This window comes from Scylla paramamosain, unplaced genomic scaffold (assembly GCF_035594125.1).
Source record: "Scylla paramamosain isolate STU-SP2022 unplaced genomic scaffold, ASM3559412v1 Contig10, whole genome shotgun sequence".
Lineage (NCBI taxonomy): Eukaryota > Metazoa > Arthropoda > Malacostraca > Decapoda > Portunidae > Scylla > Scylla paramamosain.
Genome location: NW_026973675.1, coordinates 1,582,501 through 1,602,500, shown reverse-complemented (window position 1 = coordinate 1,602,500; position 20,000 = coordinate 1,582,501). Strand labels below are relative to the sequence as shown.

Genomic DNA, 20,000 nt, shown 5'->3' with positions numbered 1-20,000 from the left:
GAGAGAGAGAGAGAGAGAGAGAGAGAGAGAGAGAGAGAGAGAGAGAGTGCCAGATCGTGATATGGGAAAGGATGAAATAGTGGAACGTGATGGAGTGTGTGAGGTATATGCTTCTCTCTCTCTCTCTCTCTCTCTCTCTCTCTCTCTCTCTCTCTCTCTCTCTCTCTCTCTCTCTCTCTCTCTCTCTCTCTCCTAGTAGATGTAGTAGTAGAAGTAGTGCCTCAGTTTCCATTATGAAGAGGAGCAAGGTCATCGTACACTTGGCAGCAGTGAGTGGCCGCCAGCAGGAGCTGGTGCTCAAGGTCACGGGAGTGCAAGTTACATTATTGTTTGTAAGCCGTGAGGCACATGAAGCACACGTCACTATCACCACCCTTGGCTTGACACACTCTCCCACAACACCAACAACAAGCATCCTGGCGTGTGTGTGTGTTACAGGCGCCTTGTTGCCCCAACACGGCTTTTATTGCTAAAAGATTTATTTGACATTCCAGGGAAGCAGCAGAGAGGCAAACAGCGTGAAGGAAGCCAGCAAGACAGAGGCAGGGCAGCCTCAAAGAAGGCCACCAAAACAGAGGCAGGAACCCTCAACCAAGGTGTGTTGCACTCATCACTGTTGCAAAAAAAATATTATATATATATATATATATATATATATATTATATATATATATTATATATATATATATATATATATATATATATATATATATATATATATATATATATATATATATATATATATATATATATATATATATATATATATATATATATACGAGTATATATATATATATATATATATATATATATATATATATATATATATATATATATATATATATATATAATATATATATATATATATATATATATATATATATATATATATATATATATATATATATATATATATATATATATATATATATATATATATATATATATATATATATATATATATATTTATATATATATATATATATATATATATATATATATATATATATATATATATATATATATATATATATATATATATATATATATATATATATGTATATATATATATATATATATATATATATATATATATATATATATATATATATATATATATATATATATATATATATATATATATATATATATATATATATATATATATATGTGGAAGGTTGTGTTGAGTTGATAGTTGGAGGAATTGAGTTTTTCAGGCATTGAACAATACCAAGTTTGCTCTGCTCCAATTAGAAAGTTTAGAAAGATCAGAAGTGAGGCATTCCGTGGCTTCCTTGCATGAACTGTTTACTTCCTGAAGAGTTGGATGTCTATGAAAAGACATGGAAAAGTGCAGGGAATGGAAGTGCAGCATGGAAGTGGATAGGACAAGATGTTTGGTTTAGAAAATCATTGATAAATAATAGGAAGAGAGAGGGTGAGAGTACAAAACCCTGAGGAACACTACTGTTAATAGATTTAGGAGATGACCGTCTACCACAGCAGCAATACAACGGTCAGAAAGGAAACTTTAGATGAAGTTATAGAGAGAAGGATAGAAGCCGTAGGAAGGTAGTTTAGAAATCAAAGCTTTGTGCCAGATACATCCAAGGCAACAGCCAAATTTTCACCAAAATCTCTCAAAGAGGATGACCAAGACTCAGAAAGGAAAGCCAGAAGATCACCAGTAGAGCGGCCTTAATGGAACCAATAGTGGTGATTAGATAGAAGGTTGTGAAGTGATAGATGTTTAAGAATCTTCCTGTTGAGGATAGATTAAAAAACTTTAGACGAACAGGAAATTAAAGCAATAGGACGGTAGTTTGAAGGATTAAAACAATCACCATTGTTAGAAACAGGCTGAATGTAGGCAAACTTCCAGCAAAAAGGAATGGTTGATGTTGACAGACAGAGTTGAAAAAGTTTGACTAGGCAAGGTGTAAGCATGGAACAATAGGAGGGATTCCTTCAGGTCCATAAGCCTTCCGAGGGTTTAGGCCAGCGAGGGCATGGAAAACATCATTGTGTAGAATTTTCAATAGGTAGCATGAAATAGTCAGAGGGTGGAGGAGAGTTACGAACAAGCCCTGGAGACAATTTTGGCTAGGTGCCAGAAGTCACGAGGGAGTTAAATCTTGAAAGATTTTGACACTTTCTATTAATGAAGGAGTGTTTGGCTAGTTGGAGAACAGACTTGGCATGGTTCCAAGCAGAAATATAAAGTGCATGAGATTCTGGTGATGGAAGGCTAAAGTACCTTTTGTGGGCCACCTTTCTATCATGTATAGCACGAGAACATGCTGCGTTAAACCAAGGTTTGGAAGGATTAGGTGGAGAAAAAGAATGAAGAATGTACACCTCCGTGCCAGACACTATCACCTCTGTTATGCGTTCAGCACACAAAGACGGGTCTCTGTCATGGAAGCAGTAGTCATTCCAAGGAAAATCAACAAAATACCTCCTCAGGTCCCCCCCAACTAGCAGAGGCAAAACGCCAGTGGCACCTCCGCTTAGGGGGATGCTGAGGAGAGATTGGAGTGATAGGAAGAAGATATGAAATTGTGATTGGAAGAGTCCAATGGAGAAGAGAGGGTAACAGCATAAGCAGAAGGATTAGAGGTCAGGAAAAGGTCAAGAATGTTGGGCGTATCTCCAAGACGGTCAGGAATATGAGTAGGGTGTTGCACCAATTGCTCTAGGTCGTGGAGGATAGCAAAGCTGAAGGCTAGTTCACCAGTGAAGGAAGATGTCACGTGTGTTTTTCTAACTGAACATTAATTGTGCTGATTGAATATTAGTTGTGTTTATGAACCTGGTATTGTCTTTGTTCGTGCATGCTGATTGCGTTGATCAATGAATATGTTGAAGAGACATAAAGTGATACCAAGTAATTTTAAACGAATTGAGGATGAATGCCAGTGGGAAATTTTGACTTGTAAGACATGTAAATAATTAGTAGTTACCAATTAAAATATGAAAATGTTTGTGAGTTTTCCAGTAGCTTTTATGTACCATATCCATACAGTATCTTGGACCACGACAGTGTGGTGTGTGCTGTGCTTGCTGGACTGTGTAATCCCATCCACTATTGGTGGCTGTTGATGTGGTGTGTGATGTGCTTGTTGGCCTGTGTAATCCCAAACAGTGTTGCTGCTGGGTGACTGGCTGGTGTGTGGTGTGCAGTGTAGTGTGGTGTGTGATGCACTTGTTGGCTTGTGTTATCCTGTACACTGCTGCTGGGTGACTGGCTGGTGTGTGGTGTGCAGTGTGATGTGCTTGTTGGCCTGTGTAATCCTCTACACTGCTGCTGGCTGACTAGTGTGTGGTATAGTGTTTGGTGACGTGGTGATTTTTTTTTTTTTTATGTAGTAGAGACACTGGCTAAGGACAACAAAAATTAAAAAAAAAAAAAAAAAAAACTCACTAAGATGCCAGTTACCGAATAGGGTCCGAAGTCTTAGTAAAAAAAATTGAAGGATAAGTGTCTTGAAACCTCCCTCTTGAAGGAATTCAAGTCATAGGAAGGTGGAAATACAGAAGCAGGCAGGGAGTTTCAGTCTACCAGAGAAAGGGATGAATGATTGAGAATACTGGTTAACTCTTGCATTAGAGAGGTGGACAGAATAAGGGTGAGAGAAAGAAGAAAGTCTTGTGCAGCGAGGCCGCGGAAGGAGGGGGAGGCATGCAGTTAGCATGAACAGAAGAGCAGTTAGCATGAAAATAGCGGTATAAGACAGCTAGAGATGCAACATTGCGGCGATGACAGAGAGGCTGAAGAAAGTTAGTTGAGGAGAGAAGTTGATGAGACGAAAAGGTTTTGATTTCACCCTGTCTAAAAAAGCGGTATGAGTGGAGCCCCTGCAGACATGTGAAGCATACTCCATACATGGACGGATAAGGCCCTTGTACAGTCAACAGCTGGGGAGGTGAGAAAAACTAGCGGAGACGTCTCAGTGTGGTGTGGTTTGTGCAGTACATTGTGGTGTTGTGTGATGTTGTGCAGTGTGGTGTGGTGTGGTGTGATGTGGTGAGGCGTGGTGTACTGTAGTGTGATGTGATGTGGCGTGACACAGTGTGGTGTGGTGTGGTGTTGTGTGGTGTGGTGTGGTGTGGTGTGGTCTGGTGTGGTGTGTTGGTGAAGTGTAGTGTGCTGCAGTGCAGTGTGGTGTGGTAAAGTGTGATTTGGTGTGGTGTGGGATGGTGTAGTGTGATGGAATGTGGTGTGGTGTGACGCAGGGTGGTGTGGTGTGGTGCAGTGTGGTGCATTGTGGTGTGCTGTGATGCAGTGTGGTATGGCGTGGTGTGATACAGTGTTGTGTGGTGCAGAGTGAAGCAGTGTTGTGTGGTGTGGTGCATTGTGGTGTGGTGTGTTGTGGAAGGGCATGGAGTGGTGTGAGGCAGTGTGGTGTAGATAAGTGTGGTGGAGAGTGGTGTGGTGTTGCGTGATATAGTGTGGTACAGAGTGATGTGGTGTTGTGGTGTGGTGTGGTACAATGTGGTGTAGTGTGATATGGTACAGTGTGGTTTGGTGCATTATGGTGTGGTGTGATCCAGTGTAGTGTGTAGTTCCTCCTCCTTTTCTGTTACCTTTCTTGGTTTTCTGTTAATGAAGGGCAGCTAACATTTGCTTATTGAATGAAAAAACGAAAAAAAAATTTAACGAAAAATAAAGAGAGATGTTATGTCCGGAAATAACGCGCGCGCTTGTGTGTGTGTGTGTGTGTGTGTGTGTGTGTGTGTGTGTGTGTGTGTGTGAACAGAATTTCAGTGCAAGTAAAAAAAAAATCGCCTCCATCTCTGCAGCTTTGCCTGAGCTTCCTCCTCCTTCCCCTCCTTGTCATTCTAATTCAGCAGTGCAAGGGACCCAAAGATTTCATTCTTTTCAGGTTATGGTTATGAGTATATCGCTGGCAACTTACACCACATCCTCTCTCTCTCTCTCTCTCTCTCTCTCTCTCTCTCTCTCTCTCTCTCTCTCTCTCTCTCTCTCTCTCTCTCTCTCATTGCATCTTTTATTCTTATTTGTCTGTTCACTATATATTTAATAATGTTTTCCATATTTATTATCTTTATTATACCTTACAACACACACACACACACACACACACACACACACACACACACACACACACACACACACACACACACACACACACACACACACACATACAGAGTTTTCCTGTTATGCAGTGACTCAAGCAGTAGGTTGAAAGAGTTGATACACGTAGTTTCGTAGAGCACTCTCATGTGAGTGTGTGTGGTGTCACATGAGGGAAGCAGGTGTGCTGTAGGCTGACAGCCGTTTTGGGTAAGTAGAGAGAGAGAGAGAGAGAGAGAGAGAGAGAGAGAGAGAGAGAGAGAGAGAGAGAGAGAGAGAGAGAGAGAGAGAGAGAGAGAGAGAGAGAGAATGTGTAAGGGATTAAGAGATTAATACAGAGACAGACTAGTTGCGGAGATGTGAATAGGTGATGATGCTCTGAGCGAGCCCCGTTATGGCACGGGCGTGGGCGAGATGATGTGCATGGGCGGAGAAAGTGGCAGGAGTGTGGCAATGGGCGCGGCTGTGGCAGAGGCAGGGGATGGGTAGGAGCGAAGTCCTTCCCTCCCCGGCCCGTTAGTCAAGGCCCAGTGTTGCCAAATCTACCGATAAACATGAAAATCTACTGGATATTTGATGAATCTACCGATATACCGAATGATTTCGAAAATAAGGTCAAATATATTGGATTTTCGATCAGACCTACCGAGAAATCTACTGATATTCAGCGTCATGAGAGAGAGAGAGAGAGAGAGAGAGAGAGAGAGAGAGAGAGAGAGAGAGAGAGAGAGAGAGAGAGATGTGGGGGGTGGTGGAGTGCGGGGGTGTCGTGACTAACTGAACGTGTCTTGTTCATGTGCCGATTCTAGCCTGACGAACAACAACAAACCGGTTTGTTGTTGTCACTGGCTCGGCCTCGGTCAGTACATGTGTCTCAGTGTCTGCAGGCTGCACCGTTCCCAAACACCTAAGCCTACTCCCACGCACCTGTAAGTCTTTAGATAATATATTTCATCCGTTTTGAAATTTAATTTTTGTATTGATTTAAAAATAGAGCCTCAAATATTAGCGGGCTGCATCGTTTGTGAAGGAAGGTAGGTGGTGCGTGTGTTACTTTTTTTTTTTTTTAATGTAGTTGGGACACTGGCCGAGAACGACAAAAATCCAATAAAAAAATAAATAAATAAATAAATAAAAGCCCAGTGATGTATCAGTCCCAGAAAAGGGTAGAAAGTGGTAGACAAAAATTGAAGGATAAGTGTCTTGAAACCTCCCACTTGAATGAATTTAAGTCATAGGAAGGTGGAAATACAGAAGGAGGCAGGGAGTAGAGAGAGGGATAAATGATTGAGAATACTGGTTAACTCTTGCATTAGAGAGATGGACAGAATAGGGGTGAGAGAAAGAAGAATGTCTTGTGCAGCGAGGCCGTGGGAGAAGGGGAGGCATGCAGTTAGCAAGATCAGAAGAGCAGTTAGCATGGAAAAAGCGGAAGAAGACAGCTAGAGATGCAACACTGCGGCGATGAGAGGGAGGCTGAAGACAGTCACTGAGAGGAGAGGAGTTGATGAGACGAAATAATTTTGATTCCACCCTGTCTAGAAGTGCGGTATGAGTGGAACGCTCTGCCTCAGAGAAGTAAAGCATACTCCATACATGGACGGATAAGGCCCTTGTACAGAGTTAGTATCTGAGGGTGGGGGAGAAAAACTGGCGGAGACGTCTCAGAACACCTAATTTTATAGATGATGTTTTAACTAGAGATGAGATGTGAAGTTTCCAGTTCAGATCATAAATAAAAGACAGACCGAGGATGTTCAGTGTAGAAGAGGAGGGCAGTTGAGTGTCATTGAAGAAGAGGAGATAGTTGTCTGGAAGGTTGTGTCAAGTTGATAGATGGAGGAATTGAGTTTTTTGAGGCACTGAACAATACCAAGTTTGCTCAGGCCCTATTACAAATTTTAAAAAGATCAGATGTCAGGCATTCTGTGGCTTTCCTGAGTGAAATGTTTACTTCCTGAAAGGTTGGACGTCTATGAAAAGACAATGGAAAAGTGCAGGATGGTATGTATCATCAGCGTAGGAGTGGATAGGACAAGAAGTTTGGTTTAGATCCCTAATGAATAATAAGAAGAGAGTGGGTGACAGGACAGAACCCTGAGGAACACCACTGTTAATAGATTTAGGAGAATAACAGTAACCGTCTACCACAGCAGCAATAGAACTGTCAGAAAGGAAACTTGGGATGAGGTTACAAAGAGGATAAAAGCCATAGGAGAGTAGTTTGGAAATCAAAGCATTGTGCCAGACTCTATCAAAAGCTTCTTATATGTACAAGGCAACAGGAAAAGTTTCACCAAAATCTGTAAAAGAGGATGATGACAAAGACTCAGTAAGGAAAGCCAGAAGATCATCAGTAGAGCGGCCTTGACGGAACCCATACTGGCTATCAGATAGAAGGTTGTGAAGTAACAGATGTTTAAAAATCTTCCTGTTGAGGATATATTAAAAAAAAAAATTAGATAGACAGGAAATTAAAGCAATAGGATGGTAGTTTGAGGGATTAGAACGGTCACCATTTTTATGAACAGGCTGAATGTAGGCAAACTTCCAGCAAGAAGGAAAGGTAGATGTTGACAGACAGAGATGAAAGAGTTTGACTAGGGAAGGTGCAAGAACAGATGCACAGTTTCGGAGAACAATAGGAGGGACCCCATTAGGTCCATAAGCCTTCCGATGGGTTAGGCTAGCAAGGGTATGGAAAACATCATTGCAAAGAATTTTAATAGGTAGCAAAAAGTAGTCAGAGGGTGGAGGAGAGGAAGGAGCAAGTCCAGAATCGTCCAAGGTAGAGTTTTTAGCAAAGGTTTGAGGGAAGAGTTCAGCTTTAGAGATTGATGTGATAACAGTGGTGCCATCTGGTTGAAATAAAGGAGGGAAAGAAGAAGAAGAAGCAAAGTTATTAGGGATATTTTTGGTTTCATGCCAGAAGTCACGAGGGGAGTTAGATCTTGAAAGATTTTGACACTTTCTGTTAATGAAGGAGTTTTTAGTTAGTTGGAGAACAGACTTGGCATGGTTCCATACAAAGTTTTAAAGTGCATGAGATTCTGGTGATGAAAGGCTTAAGTACCTTTTATGAACCACCTCTCTATCATGTATAGCACGAGAACAAGCTTTGGTGAACCAAGGTTTGGAAGGTCGAGGAAAAGAGTGAGGAATTTATGCCTCCATGCCAGACACTATCACCTCTGTTATGCGCTCAGCACACAAAGACGGGTCTCCGACACGGAAGCAGTAGTCATTCCAAGGAAAATCAGCAAAATTCCTCTTCAGGTCGCCCCAACTAACATAAGCAAATCGCCAGCGGCACCTCCGCTTATGGGGATCCTGAGGAGGGATTGGAGCGATAAGAAGATATGAAATTGTGATCGGAGGAGCCCAATGGAGAAGAAAGGGTGACAGCATAAGCAGAAAGATTAGAGGTCAAGAAAAGATCAAGAATGTTGGGTGTATCTCCAAGACAGTCAGGAATACAAATAGGGTGTTGCACCAATTGCTCTAGGTCATGGAGGATAGCAAAGTTGTAGGCTAGTTCACCAGGATGGTCAGTGAAGGGAGAGGAAAGCCAAAGCTGGTGGTGAACATTGAAGTCTCCAAGAATGGAGATCTCTGCAAAAGGGAAGAGGGTCATAATGTGCTCCACTTTGGAAGTTAAGTAGTCAAAGAATTTCTTATAGTCAGAGGAGTTAGGTCAGAGATATACAGCATCAACAAATTTAGTTTGAGAGTGACTCTGTAGTCGTAGCCAGGTGTTGGAAAACTCGGAAGGTTCAAGAGCGTGAGCACAAGAGCAGGTTAAGTCATTGCGCACATTAACGCTACATCCAGCTTTGGATCGAAAATGAGGATAGAGAAAGTAGGAGGGAACAGAAAAGGGGCTACTGTCAATTGTGTCAGACACCTGAGTTCCAGTGATGAAAAGAAGATGAGGTTTAGAAGAGGAGAGGTGGTGTTCTACAGATTGAAAATTAGATCTTAGACCGCGATTGTTGCAGAAGTTAATGAAGAAAAAGTTGAGGGGGGGGTGTCAAGACACTTAAGGTCGTTGTCAGAAGGGCAGTCCGACCTGGGGACATTTGTGGTCACCTCCTCAGATGGGGACTCCGAGGCTGGTGTAGGAGTCGCCATGATAATTTTGAAATTTTGAGTGAAGGGTGTGTGTGTTATTAGGTGCTTGTAGTTTTGTGTGGAGGAAGAGAGTTGTCTTTAGAGGGCAGGCTGTGACTGCCCCCCTTGTGTTGTGAGACACAAAGGGAAACGTTCAGTGAGGTCACAGCTGGGCTTAGTGATAAGTTCACAGCACACCCTGAACAGTGCTGCACACCTCACTGGGAGTAATTATCGTTTCGGCAGGTGCTTACTGCCTCCTCCTGTGTACTGCCTCCTCCTCTGTATGTGTGTGTGTGTGTGTGTGTGTGTGTGTGTGTCCATGTCTTTGTGTATGTGTGTGTGCGTTTGTCCATGTTGATTTGTGTGTGTGTGTGTGTGTGTGTGTGTGTGTGTGTGTGTGTGTGTGATTCATGTATGGTCGTCTGCTGATCTTCCAGCCAGCCATTCCGCTACAGAAGGAGCTCAGAGTTCATAGTGGCAGATCTTTTGGGTAGGACTGAGACCACTGACACACCACACACCAGAACAGCGAGGTTACAGGCCCTCAGGTTACATCCCATACCTACTTGCTGCTAAGTGAATAGGGGCTACACATTAAGAGGTTCGCCCATTTGCCTCGGCGCGCCCGGGATTCGAACCCAGGCCTTCTTGGTTGTTAGCCGAGCGTGCTAACCTCTACACAACACGGTGTGTGTGTGTGTGTGTGTGTGTGTGTGTGTGTGTGTTTGATTTTTTTTTTTTTTTTTATGTAGGAGGAACACTGGCCAAGGATAACAAAAATCAAATAAAAAAAAAAGCCCACTGAGATGCCAGTCCCCAAAAATGGTCCAAAGCGGTAGTAAAAAAAATTGGTGGAGAAGTGTCTTGAAACCTCCCTCTTGAAGGAATTCAGGTCATAGGAAGGTGGAAATGCAAAAACAAGTAAGGAGCTCCAGAGTTTACCAGAGAAAGGGATGAATGATTGAGAATACTAGTTAACTCTTGCATTAGAGAGGTAGACAGAATAAGGGGTGAGAAAAAGAAGAAAGTTTTGTGCAGCGAGGCTGCGGGAGGAGGGGAGGCATGCAGTTAGCAAGATCAGAAGAGCAGTTAGCATGAAAATAGCGGTAGAAGACAGCTAGAGATGCAGCATTGCGGAGATGAGAGAGAGGCTGAAGACAGTCAGTTAGAGAAGAGGAGTTGATGAGACGAAAAGCTTTTGATTCCACCCTGTCTAGAAGAGCAGTATGAGTGGAACCCCCCCAGACACGTGAAGCATACTCCATACATGGACGGATAAGGACATTGTACAAAATACTTGAAAAAGCAATAGCAAAGAGACTGACTGCATTAATAGAATCTTTCAACCTGCTTTCAAGCAATCAGTTTGGATTCCGCAAAAAATAAATCCACAGAAACAGCAATACTGAAGTTTACAAGTGAAATATACAAGAATATGGAGAGAAAGAACCATGTAGTAGGGGTTTTCTTGATCTGAGTAAAGCATTTCACTCTATTGATCATAACATATTATTAGACAAGCTAGAAAACATTGGAGTTAGAGGATTACCACTAAAATTGTTTGCTAGTTACCTGTCAGGTAGGAAACAGTCTGTATTTTGTAACAATTAAATGTCAAATAAAAAAAAAAAACTATTATTAAGGTGTGCCACAAGGTTCTATATTAGGTCCTATATTATTTCTGATATACATCAATGATAAATGTAATGTTAGTGATATGCTTAGTTACGTTCTATTTCTCGATGATACACGCCTTCTTCTAACAGATAATGATTTGTGTAACTTAAATGTAAAATTAACTCAAGAATTGCATAACATATTCAAATGGGTAACCGCAAATAAATTAACAGTAAACATTAATAAAACTAACTTCATATTGTTTCAAAGACGCTCTGTTGTCAGTAATTTCGGAACAGTTTCCTATGGAGGCTAAGCTTAATCATGTTTCTTCTACAAAATTTTTAGGAGTTATTATTGATGAAAATTTTAACTGGAAAAAGCATATACAGTCGGTGTGCTCAAACTTATCAAAAACTTGTGGAATTTTATTCAGAATTAGGTACAATGTAACAAGTGAAGCCTTACGCAGCTTATATCATTAATTATGTTATCCATACCTTATTAACTGTTCATCGATCTGTGGCTGTACTTGGCCTACGGTTGTGAATGATGTCTTTGTAGCACAAAGGAAAATAGCAAGAACCATTGTCTTTAAAAGTAAATACGACTCCACCGACTTACTGTTTAAGGACTTAAATATACTAACTTTTGACCTCTTAAAGAAATATTTCATAGCGCTGACCATATATAATAATGTTAATGGTAATGATTCAAATAGCATAATGTCTAATGTATTCCACCATAGCCAAGGTACCCGAGGAAATCATAATAATATGATTTGCCCACAAGCAAGAACTAGTCTGTATACATTTTTCCACACACTGTGTTGCTCCTAAAGTATGGAACGTATTGCCTGACGATAGAAAAAAAAAAAAAAAGTTTTTTCAATATTTTCAAAAGTAAAATGAAAAAGTTCCTATTTAGTAGTCTAAGTCAAAACTAGGATCTGTATTAAAGTTTTAGTATTTTTTGTACACATGAATGATGTAGCTTGTTACAAACATTACTTATCTTAAGGATATTAGCTCCTAAAAAATGGTGCAATAATATTATTTATTTTCTACTGTTCTATATGATTTGTATTGTTGCCCTGCCCTCTATATAAGTTGCATTTATATGTATATCACTCCTCTGTCTGCTAGGGAGCCTCGGCTCAGCGGGCTAGTGCCCCATTAATCATGTAATGCTTCTTCTCTGTAAAAAAAAAAAAAAATGCTACTCTGGACAATAAACAATCAATCAATTAAATTTAAAAAAAAACAAACAAAATTAAGTTAGCAGCTGGAGGGGTAAGAAAAACTGGCGGAGACATCTCAGAGCACCTAACTTCATAGAAGCTGTTTTAGCTAGAGAGGAGATGTGAAGTGTCCAGTTCAGATTATAAGTAAAGGACAGACCGAGGATGTTCAGTGTAGAAGAGGGGGACAGTTGAGTGTCATCCTCTTCGACACTGAACATCCTCGGTCTGTCGTTTACTTACAAAGGACAGGTGTGTGTGTGTGTGTGTGTGTGTGTGTGTGTGTGTGTGTGTGTGTGTGTGTGTGTGTGTGTGTGTGTGTGTGTGTGTGTGTGTGTGTGTGTGTCACTTGGGTGTTTTTACAATGCCGTTTCCCTGATCCAGAGGGGTGAGATGGTACCTCTCTTTGAACAGCCTGTCTGTTGTCCGCCTGTTGGGACTGGCTGGGTTCTGAGCACAGCAAGGGACCTGCGGTAAATTTGTGTGTGTTGGCTTTTATTTTCAATATCCTTTCTTTTGTTTTTCAGTGTGCTCCTTTTTCTTTCTGTTTTCTTCATTATGTATGTTTTTATTTGAATTTCAGGAGTGACATTTTGTTTTCTACAATTAGCATGTATTGTCATCTTATTGACGGAGTCTACCTTGAAAAGGAACACGTTTTCTTAGTGTCCCCCATGTTCCGGTTACCTGCCTTGCGGACATTATTCTTAATATTGGTTATAAGTTAGTGTAAGGCTTATTTACTCATTTTATATCATGTAGTATTATTCTCTTCATAACTTAAGTTCTCTATATCTTTTTATGTATAAGGGAGGAAATATTTTGAGGTGGAGATGTGTTGAAACAAGGGGAGATTGAGCGGGCAACAACACATTCCAAGGAGGGGAAGACAGAGCGCCTTAGGTCGTGAGGTAGAACGGAGAGGAGGCGTCTCTCAGGGACGTCACGTCTTGTGAGGTGTGAGGAGAGGAAATATGGGAATTATCGTTTGGGGACGCGGTGATGGCGTCTGAGTAAATTCCGGCGGATGAGGGAAATAATTCAGTGGGTGGTGGAGGAGTGGGCGGTGGAGGTGTAAATGGGTTGTGGTCCTGTGTGAAGTGACGAGAACGTCATATATTAACGTGTACTACCTCATGTTGCTTGTGAATTATCATTAGTATCAATATATGTGGTTGTAACATAGAACAATCGTATTTTCTACCCCCCAACACTGATCTGGTATTTGAGGTGATTCCAGGTGTGCTGCGTTAAGGTAAGCGTACAATGAGAGGGTGTAACTCTAGCGATTAGCGATAGGTCGGGTAGGCACTCGAAGCCTTTAAAAATCCAGACCTTTAAAACTTTCCTGGATCAGTGTTCCGTCCACTTTCTTGGAGAGATAACCGGGATCGTACGATCGTAAGTGAGTAGCGATCGTAACAGTATATAACAATGATTTATGAATGAGTAGCTATTCTTTATTCAAAATAGAGACACTACATTCAGTTACATATTCTGAGTCATACAACTACATAAAAGACCTTTTTTTTATCGATCTGAGAGAGAGAGAGAGAGAGAGAGAGAGAGAGAGAGAGAGAGAGAGAGAGAGAGAGAGAGAGAGAGAGAGCACGTTTATTAAAAAAAAAAAAAAAGAAGTCACTAGAGGGTGCATGACCTTAAGAAAACATGAATCGAAAGGACTGGTGTGTTGTAGCTTGGACACCTGAGAGTGGCCAAGGCTGTGGTGCAGGTGATTCAGGCGACACCAGTGCTCTAGAATGTACATGTTGTGTGATCTGTCTCTGTGTCTACTGGCAGGTTACCTCAGAGCAACACACGCCCCACATCCCACCATGGCATCCAATCCACATCACCTCGTGAAAGAATTTCTTGAGGCAATTCAACACCACCCAACAGCGGTAAGGAGGGAGCGCTATCATTATTTTTTTTAATAATAATAATAAGAATGATAATAATAATGATGATAATAATAATAATAATAATAATAATAATAATAATAATAATAATAATAATAATAATAATAATGATAATAATGATAGTAGAAGAAGTAATGGTATTTTTTTAATTACCTATATATCATCGTTTTCACCACAAAAAAATAATAATTATGAAACAAATAATTATTATTATCATAACTTTTCACCTTTATTTCCTTGTTATATTATTCTATAATTATAGTTATCATTATCATCATAAACATCTTTAAAGTCTTTCTTCCTTATCATCACCGTCCTTTCATCATCATCAGCACCATCCTCATCACCACCATCATCATCATCAGCACCATCATCATCACCACCATCATCATCATCATCACTATTATTTTATTGTTTTATATTGTTATTACTAATTGTATTAGTAGTACTATTAGTTTTAGTAGTAGTAGTAGTAGTAGTAGTAGTAGTAGTAGTAGCAGTAGTAGTAGTAGTACGAGGGTTCTGGACAAGGGGACAGAAAGCATTCATGGACATACGGATCTTTGACCCGATGGCCGCCTGTCACCACGAACTCTCCCTGGAGGCCGCCCACCGCAAGAATGAGCAGGAGAAGATCCGAGCGTATGGGGAGAGAATCCAACACGTTGACCAGGGCAGCTTCACACCTCTGGTCTTCACCACATCTGGCGGGATGGGCTCCAAGGCTCAGTGCTTCTACTCAAGACTAGCCGACCTAATGGCAGAAAAGAAGCACCAGCCAAGGAGCCATGTCGTCGCATGGATGAGGTGCCGTCTCTCATTCTCCCTCCTCAGATCTGCCCTCCTGTGTCTCAGGGGGACAAGGCATTCCACTCCCATACCTGCAGACTTAGGAGGCCTCGACTGCGAGGCTACAGTGGTGGAGAGTGGCATAAGAGTAGATAGAGTAGAGGTACAGTGAATTTATAGTTAACAACTAATGTTTTATATTATAGAGTATTAGATATGGTTGGATGCCACAGTCATTAGCGAGAGCTGGGGCTAATGACCTCCAAGTAATGGAGCCCCTAAATGACACATCAATAAACATGGGGTGGAGGTATTATTAAATTAATGTTAAAAAAAAAAAGTACTAGTAGTAGTAGAAGTAGTAGTAGTAGTAGTAGTAGTAGTAGTAGTAGTAGTAGTAGTAGTAGTAGTAGTTGTTGTTGTTGTTGTTGTAATAGTAGTAGAAGTAGTAGTAGTAGTAGTAGTAGTAGTAGTAGTAGTAGTAGTAGTAGTACATGTAGTAGTAGAAGCAGTAGTAGTACTGGTAATAGTATTAGTAGTTTTAATAGTAGTAGTTGTAAAAGTAATAGTAATAGTAGCAGTATTAGTAGTAATAGTAGCAGTAGTAGTAACAATAGTAGTAGTATAAGTAATCACATTAGTGGTAGTAGTAGTAGCAGTAGTAGTAGTTAGTAAAAGTAGTAGAAGTAGTAGTAGTAGTACTAGTAGTAGTAGTAAGTAGTAGTAGTAGTAGTAGTAGTAGTAGTAGTAGTAGTAGTAGTTCTTGTTGTTGTAGTACTAGTAGAAGTAGTAGTACTGGTAATAGTAGTAGTAGTCCTAGTAGTAGTAGATGTGAAAGTAATAGTAGTAGTAGCAGTATTAATAGTAATAGCAGTGATAGTAGTAACAGTAGTAGTAGTAGTAGTAATAGCAGTAGTAGTAGTAGTAGTAGTAGTAGTAGTAGTAGTAGTAGTAGTAGTAGTAGTAGCAGTAGTGGTGGCTTGGTAGGGGTAAGACGTGTGGGTGTGTGGCTCCGTGATTAAGGTGTATTTTTAAGGTTAAAACTTTGTGAAATTTTGTGACAAAAGACACAGAGATGAGTGAAGTGGAGAGGGTGGGCCCAGTGTAATATCAGTGTCAATACTCGTATAAATCACGTGAAAAAAATTGATTTATCATACTCTGAAATCAGTGGTTGTTGTGAGCGTCACGGAGCGACCGTTGAAAGGGTCGAACTAGGTCGGAAGGGTTATCAGGTGATAAATCACGTAGGGAAAACTCCGAGCAGCCCGCGCGGCTGCCCATCCACTCTCCGTCGGGGATACAGGTGCCACCAACTCCATATATTTCTACATAAATCTTACTATATATTATAGACTGATATCTCTGTTATAATACTAGGTATAAATCTTTCCGTTTAATTTTATTGGAGCCATGCACACCACGTGAGTACCCAAAATTACAGATCTTCATTAAATTTTCAGTAGTAATATACTATCACTCTTTAACTGTTGTAACGGTACTCCTAAGACGGCTGTTGCCACTACTACTGCCGCTAAACTTTGTAGGGAATACTGAGTAAAGTGCCTGTAATACATATCTAAGTCCCATATTTACCATAAATGTTTCTCTCTCTCTCTCTCTCTCTCTCTCTCTCTCTCTCTCTCTCTCTCTCTCTCTCTCTCTCTCTCTCTCTCTCTCTCTCTCTCTTCCCTCATCTCTCTATCTCTTTCTCTCTCTCTCTCTCTCTGCTATCACTTTCCCCTCCCCTATTCCCCTCCTTCTCCTCCCTCTACCCTCCCTCCCTCCCTCCTTCCCTTCTCTCTCTCTCTCTCTCTCTCTCTCTCTCTCTCTCTCTCTCTCTCTCTCTCTCTCTCTCTCTCTCTCTCTCTCTCTCTGTGTTGTCGCCTCCCCCTCCCCTACTCCTCCTCCCTCTTACCTCTCCCTCTACCATCCCTCCCTCCTTCCTTCCCTTCTCTCTCCCTATCTCTCTCATCCCCCTCCCTCATACTTCTCTCTCTCTCTCTCTCTCTCTCTCTCTCTCTCTCTCTCTCTCTCTCTCTCTCTCTCTCTCTCTCTCTCTCTGTTGTCACTTTGTCACTTTCCCTTCCCCTATTTCCCCTCTCTCCTACCCCTCCCTCTCCCCCGGCTTCCCTTCTCTCTCCCTCCTCCCTCCTACCTCTTCCCCTACCCTCCCTCCTTCCCTCCTTCACTTCCCTCTCTCTCTCTCTCTCTCTCTCTCTCTCTCTCTCTCTCTCTCTCTCTCTGTTGTCACTTTCCCTTCCCCTATTCCCCTTCCCTCCTACCCCTCCCTTTACCCTCCCTCTCCCCCTGCTTCCCTTCTCTCTCCCTCCCTCCCTCCTACCTCTTCCCCTCCCCTCCCTCCTTCACTCTCTCTCTCTCTCTCTCTCTCTCTCTCTCTCTCTCTCTCTCTCTCTCTCTCTCTCTCTCTCTCTCTCTCTCTCTCTCTCTCTCTCTCTCTCTCTCTCTCTCTCTCTCTCTCTAATAATGTCATGTTATTAATACAATGTCTAACCCACATGCACAAAGAAGATGCTGTCAGTGTACAAAAGAGAAACACAGATGTGTTAATTGTCAATGTGTGAGACAAAACAAAAAGTGTATAAATTGTAGAAAGGGAGATGGATGCCAAAACCCCCTGGGACGTGACCACCAGGGCAGTGAGAGGGAGGAGGAGCCAGGGGACAGCCAGGAATCCCAGCAGGATGAGGAACAAGAGCGAACGATGGGGACAGAGATGGGAGGAGGCTGCCCTGCCATCAACACCGTCACAACACGCCCCATCGCTACCGCAACACAATGTGTACGCCGCAAGACATACAAACGGGAGGAGAAACTTAGTCTGGAAAGGACTAACAGAAGAAGAAACAACCATGTGGGTGAACAACACTTACACAGAATTAGTTGGGTGGTCGACATGTCATCTGTTCGATCCACCAAAGTGTGCAGCCACCAACAAAATTGTACAAGAGATGGTCATCCTCCTCAACAGTTACTTACAAGAGTCACCCCTCGCACCGTATGCGATGAAATTATTCTTCACACTGCCAAAACTCTTCTTTCAAAAGACACATAGAAATGCGAAGGCGGCGGAAAACGTGAAAGCCGTCGCAAGAAGAGTGGGTCTATGGCAGAACAACCAACTGGATGAGCTCCTGGAGGAAGCCCGAGCCATCCAGAAGAGGCTGCCAAGGCCATCAGGAAACCAACAAGGGCAGGAAGACAAAGCCCGTAATTTCGCTGGCAATATGCGGCAAGGACAGGTGTCCAGGGCTCTGCAGGCACTTAATGAACAGCAGTCAGGTGGAGTGTTGCCCCTCACCAGGGAAACCATCCACCTGCTGAAGGAAAAACATCCTCCCCCCAGTGACGAGGAGGGCCTCAGGATGCAGGGGCCTTTCCGCAAGCCCAATGATGTCATCTACGAGGTGATAACTGGAGAGATGATCTGGAAGAAGTCTCTCCAGACACACGGCAGTGCTGGTCCCTCAGGACTAGACGCTAGAGGGTGGCGTCGCCTGTTGAGCGGCGCACTCTGTGGCAGCGCCGCTAACGACCTATGCGGCGCCCTGGCAGCACTGGCGAGGAAGCTTGCCACCACAAATTGTCACCACGTCGAGGCTCTCACAGCATGCCGATTAATTCCGCTGGACAAAAAGCCGGGATGCAGACCAATTGGCATCGGCGAGGTGATAAGACGCATCGGGGGTAAATGCGTCATGACGGTGGTCAAGGACGACGTAAGGAGGGCAGCGGGGAACCTGCAAGTATGTGCAGGACAGCAGGCAGGAGGGGAAGCCGCCATCCACGCTATGAGGGAAATGTTCAGTGAAGACAATTGTGAAGTGGTGTTATTAGTGGACGCCAAAAACGCTTTCAACACTATTAACAGAAAAACAATGCTTCACAACATTCGAGTAAAATGTCCCTCTCTGGCACAATATGTAGAAAACACATATAGTGACCCCTCGGATTTGTACATATGTAGTAATAGTGGTAATAGTGTTAAGGTGTTAAAGTCCATGGAAGGGACAACACAAGGTGACCCAGTGGCCATGGCGATGTACGCCCTCGGACTTTCAGTGCTGCAACAAGTTATCTCATATGAGAAAACGAGTGTGAAGCAAGTGGCGTACGCGGATGACCTGTCAGGGGCCGGCAAAATAACAGACTTGAAAAAATGGTGGGGCTTAGTGAACGACAATGGTCCCATCATAGGGTACACACCCAATGCCGCTAAGTCCGTCCTTATTGTAAAGCCTGAACACTATGACAGTGCAGTGGATAGCTTCAGTGGCAGTGGAGTTATAATAACAAAGGATGGACAACGGCATCTGGGTGCTGTCATCGGAACAGAGGAGTTCAAGAAGGAGTACATAGGAGAAAAGGTGAAGGAGTGGATACATGAGGTGGAAGTCCTGTCTGACATGGCCAGGACTGAGCCTCATGCAGCCTACTCCGCCTACACCCACGGCTTGCAGCATCGTTGGAGATTCGCCATGCGCACCATCCCAGGCATCAGCCCTCTCCTTGCACCACTGGAGGTCTCGATAAGGAACACCTTCCTCCCAGCGTTACTGAGATCCCACACCATCGGAGATGGGGAAAGGGCGCTGCTCGAACTTCCACCAAGACTGGGCGGGATGGGAATCACCTCCCCTGAGAAGTTGGCGACTGTGGAGAACCTCAACTCCCTCAAGCTCACCAGGTCCCTCACAGAGAAGATCATTGCTCAGGACGCACATGGTGAAATAGCCCAAAGTGCAGTCACTGAGCAAGGACGAACTATATCTAGAGATAGGCAACAACATCAACGAAACTGTCTCGAAGACCTGATAAACATCCTGCCTGCAACCACAGTGAGAAAAATCCTCACTGCACAGGAAACGGGAGCCTCTAACTGGCTAACGTCACTGCCCATCAGAGCGAAGGGCTTCAGCCTCAACAAACAAGAATTTGTCGACGCCATTGCTCTGAGGTGCGGCTGGCCGATGGAAGGACTCCCCATTACCTGTGTCTGTGGCTCCCCCAATGACGTCAACCACACCATGACGTGCAAAAAGGGGGGATTCGTATGTATCAGGCACGATGAGGTGAGAGATCTGACCGCCAGCATGCTCAGGGAGGTGTGCCACGATGTCTCCACTGAAACGACCCTCCTGCCGCTAGACAGCGAGCACCTGCGCTACAGAACAGCCAACACCACCAACGAGGCTCGAGTCGAC

At 42.7% G+C, this 20,000-nt stretch overlaps 2 protein-coding genes across 3 annotated transcripts in view; one reads left to right on the top strand and one right to left on the bottom strand.

The window, feature by feature from the left end:
• Positions 1-4,533, bottom strand: part of LOC135096973 (histidine-rich glycoprotein-like) — a 7,368-nt gene extending 2,835 nt beyond the window's left edge. Inside the window, exons 1-2 of the mRNA XM_063998736.1 lie at positions 3,909-4,533; positions 3,012-3,247 (exon numbers count right to left, since the gene is read on the bottom strand). Of these exons, the coding sequence (XP_063854806.1) occupies positions 3,012-3,247; positions 3,909-4,533 (861 nt within the window). The remainder of the gene's footprint in view (positions 1-3,011; positions 3,248-3,908) is intronic.
• The window catches only part of LOC135096978 (uncharacterized), a 21,954-nt gene that overhangs the window by 765 nt on the left and 1,189 nt on the right, over positions 1-20,000 (top strand). The window contains exons 2-4 of one of the 2 annotated variants that reach the window (XM_063998741.1): positions 495-596; positions 13,868-13,968; positions 17,389-20,000. The exon at positions 17,389-20,000 is cut by the window's right edge and continues 1,189 nt beyond it. In XM_063998741.1, the coding sequence (XP_063854811.1) occupies positions 17,397-20,000 (2,604 nt within the window). In that variant the 5' untranslated portion in view covers positions 495-596; positions 13,868-13,968; positions 17,389-17,396. Of the gene's footprint in view, positions 1-494; positions 597-3,679; positions 5,308-13,867; positions 13,969-17,388 lie in introns of those variants that run through there. The other variant, XM_063998740.1, reaches the window with a different exon arrangement.